Source organism: Fonsecaea erecta (assembly GCF_001651985.1).
Source record: "Fonsecaea erecta strain CBS 125763 chromosome Unknown Scaff26, whole genome shotgun sequence".
Lineage (NCBI taxonomy): Eukaryota > Fungi > Ascomycota > Eurotiomycetes > Chaetothyriales > Herpotrichiellaceae > Fonsecaea > Fonsecaea erecta.
This window is the reverse complement of record NW_017387269.1, coordinates 19,105-26,290: the sequence shown is the minus strand read 5'-3', so window position 1 is coordinate 26,290 and position 7,186 is coordinate 19,105. Positions and strand designations below refer to the sequence as shown.

The 7,186-nt window shown below is 53.0% G+C and overlaps 2 protein-coding genes across 2 annotated transcripts; both read right to left on the bottom strand.

The window, feature by feature from the left end:
• Positions 1 to 3,263: 3,263 nt before the first annotated feature.
• Positions 3,264 to 3,458, bottom strand: AYL99_12043 (hypothetical protein; the record flags this gene model as incomplete). Its single annotated transcript, XM_018843546.1, has 2 exons — positions 3,264 to 3,340; positions 3,401 to 3,458. 2 exons carry the CDS (start codon positions 3,456 to 3,458, stop codon positions 3,264 to 3,266), a joined length of 135 nt encoding a protein of 44 aa, XP_018687126.1.
• A 2,993-nt stretch (positions 3,459 to 6,451) lies between these two features.
• On the bottom strand, positions 6,452 to 6,769 carry AYL99_12042 (hypothetical protein; the record flags this gene model as incomplete). The annotated part of the gene is made up of 1 exon (XM_018843545.1): positions 6,452 to 6,769. The coding sequence occupies one exon, from the start codon at positions 6,767 to 6,769 to the stop codon at positions 6,452 to 6,454; it is 318 nt and encodes a 105-aa protein (XP_018687125.1).
• Positions 6,770 to 7,186: the final 417 nt, after the last annotated feature.

Sequence of the window (7,186 nt, the reverse complement as noted above, 5' to 3'; positions counted from 1 at the left end):
GGGCCCAGTGAGACCTATTGAAGGACACATATTGTTTAGCCCGCAGAAGAAGAAGAAGACAAGGAGGTTATATAGACACAATCTTCAAAGTACGATGTAAAACCACCTGCGAGTCATTCCACTCTACTTCTATATAAAATCTTATTTACTTATAAAAAGTTTTTAATTCTATTTTTAAACCTTTAATCTTCCTATCGCGCTACTCTCTCCGAGTTATTCTATGAGTAAGACGTCTCCACTAGAATTTCTATCGTTGCCGCCGGGAGATTGGAGTGACACTCGGTCGACATGACACCAGTGTCGAGTACTGTAGCTTTGTGGGTTCTTGTGAATCAATAGCACCCACGTGCCCAGTGTTGTGAAACCTGCTGCTAAAACCCCCTTTGGCGTCCTGGCAGACTGTGTTACCTTTTGCCAACCCCCTCATACAAGCTGCTGGAAGCCTGCCGTCCACAATCACACTGTGAATCGTAAGGGGTCATCCGTCGAAAGGGAGACGTTGAGACCCTTTTTGAAGTAGCTGATGATACTTCGGACGGCTTACCAGCCCGAACCGTAAGGCGGAAAGAACTAGTTATAAACTATCTCGCGGATCTGCGTGAATGGTTCTTCGAACAGTTCAGCCGTTCGCCAGCCTGCCGTCGTTCGTCAGAGAAGAAACTCCGCGCCCATTTTTCTCTCTGATGTAGCACTTTGCACTTCAATTGAGAAGATCAAAGGCCGACTTCTTGCGCATTTCGAAGAAGCTCAAATGAGCCGAATACTGCAGATGATCGTGAGAGCAGCAGCTACAACTGGACGCTCTCCGAAATAGTCAAGGCCGCACGTGACGGTAAGATAGAAGCGGTTATACGCGGCGACTATCCATGGGTCGGGCGTATGGGTGTCGGCAATGGGTTTCGCAGGATCCCTTCATTCCAACACCCGAAAGGAAACCTGTGAATAACCGCTATCTCCAGTTTGACCGGATTCTTGCGGACGTTCCGTTTTGGAAAGAACTTCTTCGGTGTGAAACGGATGTCAGCCTCAGCAGATGGCAAGCAGGAAGCCACAATAGGTCACACGACACACGACATAATAGAGTATTGTCTAGGTGAGCTGGCAGACACCCCTGCGCGTTAGCTTTGCCGTTGGGCCGGCATCCGTCGCTGCGGAGGAATCGGTCTGCTGAATAATCTCGAGGAAGTTGCAGGTCCGACGAAACATCTCCAGTAGAGACATCACGTCAACATCTCAAGATATAACACGTCGACAATCTCGTCTCAAAGTCTTACCATAAACACAAAAAATGGCTGCCCCACCCGAGAAAGCCTTCACCTTTGATAACGTCAACGTGCCTCGGGTTTTTCGAGGGGAGACCGAAACACAGTGAGTACTACTGATGACAGTCATCGGATCGATGCAAATGTGGATGCGATGTCGTGTGGGACAATTCAAATGACATGACCGATGGATATATACTGCCCGCATTGCGTGTGCACGCGACTCATACGGTCTATCTGGGCCATCCGCTGGCGACGTTTGCACGTGAACATGAAACACTCTCTCCTTTTCACAGACTTCACGATGTTACTAACGACCGGCTTCAGGGTCAAATACGATCGCACTTGGTAGCCTTTCGCTATCTGTGGCATCGAAACCCGCGTTGTCACACAACTGACGAGGTATGCGCTCCAAGGCCTTTCCGAAGGCTTTCACTACCGCCTGCTGCTTGTGAGGCTCGTTCTTGTCTGCAAATCTGTGCAAGTACCCGGAAATTTCCATTTCGGCCCCAACCGTCACGCATAAGCCACGCAAGCACTCGATAGTACTCTTTCTTGTGGTCTCTGCTGGTAATGAGAATGCCATATAGTGCAGGATTACCACTCAAAGCGTTTAACATCTTCAGCAACAGCTGACTGTACGGCAAAAAGAGCTTCAGGCCGGGAGGACATCGATCGATACCCTGATCGAAAGTCTGGATCAGCAGAAAGATGAAGCGATTGACCTGCAATCCAATTTTGGAGCGGAAGGGTGTTGACATGGCCAGTAGCAAATCGTAATGCCGCCACCGATGCCTGCGCCGAAGATCAAGCCAGTCACCATAGCGAGTCCCGCAGGTAAGAAAAGTCCAGTCAGCCTACCGACCAGGTCAATATGAACGTCAGTTCAGAAATTGGGGATAGAGAAAGTATTCCGGGGCCGAAACGTGGCGCTGCGATATCAGTGACATGAAGCGTTGGCCCGTGCTGTTGGTGGACGATAATAAGAAGGCGCGTGGATCCTTTCTTCCCAGCGCCTCGAACCTCTCCCCGCCGTGCCTGTCTCCTTTTCTTCTCCAGGAGCCCTTTCCCGGACCCCTTCAATCGTATCGTGAGGCACTGGTGAAGATGGCGGCCCGCGGCCAGCAAAAATTGAAGCAGACTCGTGTGATGATAAACACACCCCTTTTTCACAATCGGCAACTAGTGCACACACCCCCAGTCCGTGCCCGTGTAATGCCATCAAGCGACTCGAATCAGTCAGGGCGAGATCTGGGACGATTCGGGGCTGATCCCGTCTTGGAAAGATGCTCTCGCAATGTACGAGGCCAGAAAATATTGTTGTTGGTTCCGTCCGACTTGCGATAAATGTAATCGGCTCCCAAATATGACTGGGGCGGATGGTTCAGACTCGATAGTGTCAAGATGTACAGCCGTACAGGCAATCAAATCAAGCGTGTCTTGCTTCGATGGCGGGATTTTTCCCAAACGAGCAAGTTGCATTCACTGCCGTCCACTTTCAGGCGCTTGTGGAGGCGTGAGGCTGCTTGGAATGGATCGGCGAAGATGAAAGTGAGGCCTACGTGACGGGAGGTGGTGACACAGTGGAAACGAGTAGCGAGTCTGGTGCCGGAATATTAGCCGGCTTCCCTTTCGCCATACGGCTCGTGGCGCGCAGTTTATAATGGAACTTGCCTATGGCTGAGGATCGACTCACCAATGTCCAACTGCTGTTCGCATGGAACCGCACGGACGGCTCAGTGCTGAAAGATTCACACCTTGAGGGGCGTAATGGCGAATGTGGGACCTGTGTTTCTATTCGGAATCTGCACGAACCCGGACTCTAGCGTTGCGATGGCCGTGTGGGCAATGTGTAGCCGTTGCTCCTAGGATTCTGGGGCTGAAGGGTTCGTGTCTGTATTGCGCAGGTTCTCTGATATGATCCTCGCGTCTTAGGCTTTTGGCTGGATACTCTTCCTCTCGGTCCAGTTTGTCCAGGTGCTCCAGTCTCGTCAAGACGACTTATTGGCTCGTCTCATCGACCTCGCGGGCCAGGAACACCTCGTTAAGAATGGCGTAGACCTTGTAAAAGTTGAAGACTTGTTGGAGGTTATTGTTACACGACATCACAATCCCCGGTAAATTGTACGAACACGAACTCTCGAGGCAGCATAAAAAGATCGCTGCACTTTCGGCGGTTGGCGATTCGACTGCCATAGCGGTGGTAATAGTTGCACTGACAGTAGTGCTAACTGTAGTTCCAACAGAAGTGCTAACAGCACCAGCACCAGCATCATCGAAAGTGAGCAATAGAGGGCCTGCTAACAAGGAAGGGATAAGGATGGGCTGCAAGAAACGAAGAGGACCGAAATCTTTATGTCAGTAAATCCCGTGTGGCGGTGACTCCCAATTCTTGCTCCATTGGGTAAGAAAAGATGCGACCACAGGCGAAGGGCGTAAATGGCGAAGTTGGAGGTTCGAGCGAAATGAGAGCATGAAAGGCAGAACTCATACATTCGACCGACTTGAATGGCTCCGCAGGTTTGCCTTTGTCGAGTAACAAACACCAGAACAGGTCATTGCAGCAACCAAACAACTGCACGGAACAGCCCTGGATAAACGACATATCGGGCCTACCCCGTTTTCATACCCATCAATAATGAGTTCTCAAGGAACAAAGTGTGGGAGTGGGTTCAACGAGGGCGTAGATGGACAAGGAGCATGAGGCTAGCAGGGCTTACGCAGAAAGAGCCTCGACGGTATTTGCGTCACAGCCAGGAAAGCGGATACCAATGTACGACCGCCGCACATTACAAGTCTTCGAGTCATAACCTTCGACCCGCGTGTGCGGTTCGTTCCTTGTTTGCTTAACAGTTGGCAGAGCGAGTCTGCCAACAATAGACCATGTCGCCTCACGATAGGCAGTGAGGCTGCTGGGTCAAATAGAGAAAGATGAAGCACGCTCGCTGGTAGACTTCGACCAGGATCGGATCCTCCTGGGAATCGGATGTGATCGCCCAGTTCTGAATCCTCGTACACAGCTCCAGACTCTTCATGAATTCCTCCGTGTTGATATGCGAGATTGTGGTTCGTAGTAGAGGTCATCTGGCCTAGGGACAGCTCGCGCTGCGTCAGTCAGTGAAGTTCCACGATCTGCGTCAGAATAGACAGTAAGCTGTAATACGTCTGCGGCAGCGGGCTGTAGCTCCAGATGTCCTCGGACGAGTAGCGGGCGTTCGTCCCCCATAGCCCGTATGCTCGAGAACGTGCAGGAAGGAAGTGCTGGTGGTGGATGAAGTCATGGTGCTGTGCCCGGTGGACGACAAAGCTACCGGCCGAGCTCGACCCGGGCAAATGGGCCTAGCAGGTTGAAGAACCAAGTTCAGATTCAGATTCAACACAAAAAAGTGATTTGCGTTCTCAAGGCGGCGTCTTCTCCATCCGCGTATTGACGCCAATTGTCTTGCGGACCAGCTCACTAAAAAAAATGAGTGCATATCTCGCCATGGAACAAAATAACCCAATATAAAAGAGAACAGGAGAGAGAAAACGACAATGAAGCCCAAGCACAGCGTTTTTGCAAGCATATGAGGTACTACATATTCCTCCCATCAGAGCCTGGTGTCGGTGGCCGTTGCGGTCCAACCTATTTGAGCACATGTTTTTGTTCTTGTACCGTCTGACGCACTCCGTGAATTGCCTGGCACGGGGAAGCACGCGTTGAGGGATTCTATCGATGTACATAGTTTCGAATGCATTCGTATCTCGGATATCGCAGAAGAAATTCGCAAGCAATGCGTTTTGGTGAAGAATGCTCGCGCCGGCGTTGGCGGAGTCGACAGTGTCAGGACGAAAGGTTCGCCAGGATGTCGAAAGGCGTTGAAGGGAATCCCTTTATTCTCAGCTTCCTTCAACCGTCTGGCAGAATGCCTCGGACGACACGACGGCCTGAACATTCCGCAAATCGTCTGGTTCGTGGTGGGGCAGCGAGCGGATCTGACTGATAAGGTCAGTGTTGATCTATGGCAGAAGGTTGGCAAGGAAGATCGAAGTATTTGCTTCACGATACGTGCCTTGCAGGAATTTCTGCGTAAACTCCAGACACTGAATGAAATTGAATTTGGAGCGGCAATTTCCGCAACAGCCTCTGGGCTCGAATGGTGAGGCGGGCCCGACTTAGGTGTGGTTTCTGTTCCTTGACCGCCTTGTATGTAAGGTCTTCCAGCCAACTTCTCAAAATAGATCCGAACACGTGTCAGCACGACCAGACTGAAATACAACGCGACCGAGCATGTCTTCTGAACCGCCAATCTTCCGTAAATCGGCCACCACGTCGCGTGCCCCTGGCTCTGTTTCTGCTCCTGCTCCCTGTTGGGGTTCTGCTGGTGACAACGACCCTTATAGTGATTCTCTGCCTCGTCCTTATCCGTCGTGTCATACTTGCCCGCGGCGATCATGGTCCCACGAGCAGCCCCCGAGCTTACCCCATAGGTTGTAAGTGTGCGGCCTGCACGGGCCGGGTACGCGCCCTGGACGTTCGAGCCACGTTTCTAGGCACTCAGGCTCTTCCGCGCGAAATACTTCAGCGTCGAGAGGTATAGCTAGGGCAGCAGCTGGGACGGGCTACGGAGCCGAGGTGGGCTTCCCTTTCGAGGGATCGTGGCCGCTTCTGATACCGGCGGAGCTGGCGGTGGGCCTGTTTGCCCAGCAGTCGTAACCGGCCCTCGAGATCTAGATCCGTGGCGGGCAGAAATGGCAATATGCTGCCGTCGCTGAACGCCAGCATTAGGCTATCCTCCTTACCTATGGTGCTTACGCTGCCCAGGAATGGCCGCGGGTTGACGGGGAACGAGCCCACGAGGGCAAGACGCTCGTGCGTGGGCACACCGGGGTGGCGGCGTTACTCGAACCCCATCATCACCAGCGCCACCAGCGCGAAACAACCGCTTGTCGATAATGATACGGGCCTGGCGGCAGATGCGGGACAGTCGTCTCGTGGAGGCGGGTTCTGGAATAACGCCGGAGAGGGGCGTTGCGTGTGCCGGAACATGCGGGTCGGAGCCACGACCGACGCTGTCGCGCCGGAGAGCGCTTCACCGGCGGATATAGGGATTCCTGCGCAGGTGGGAGTCGGTCACCGGCGAGGCGGTGCAGAGACGGGAGGCTTCGGCAGACAGACGCTGGGCGGACTAATTGAGCAGGTCGATGAACTAAGACATCCACCGCATTGATGTCAGGCCGTTAATGACCTCGCGGCCCGCGATGAACATCAAGTGGATTTGGTGCAGGCCACTGGTGGTGGTGGTGGTGCCGTCGTCGCGCTCGAGCGGCATGACGTAGACCCTGCTAAGGGCCTGGGTCTCGTCGATACACCGGCGCACGTTGAGAGTGTGGATGAAGAACTCGTCGACGTCCATATCCGGGTAGTGGTCGCCCACGAACACGGCGTGCTTCGTCGCCTCGCGCAGCATCGCTCCGAGGTCTCTGCTCGGCTCAAAGACATACACGCGGTCCAGTTTTCCGAACATTTGGAGGAAGAAGCCGAAGGCTTTCGTATAACTATTACAGAAGACGAAGATGTGATAATGACATTGTTCGACACATGGTTGGGTTAGCGGAAGGGGAAGCATGCTGATTGATTGTGTGCGGAGTCGGAAACTTCAATGGGCGTTGAATTCCGTCGCTGGAGAAATTGAGAGGACAAAGATCGCGCAAAAGTCATCACGCAGCCCAGCGGGTCCGGGGAGATGCCCAGCTGGAGGGCCGTGCAAACTGGTGCATGATAGATCGACCGGCCCAACAGAGTAATGCGTTTTCTGGCTGTTCACATAGGCAACAATACCTCGCCAAAGAGCGTCGCCCGCAGCTGTACGCCGCACTTTGGATAACATCTACGAACAGTGTCTCGTCAAAGCCCGCCTTCTCAGCCAGAGGGATGAACGGCA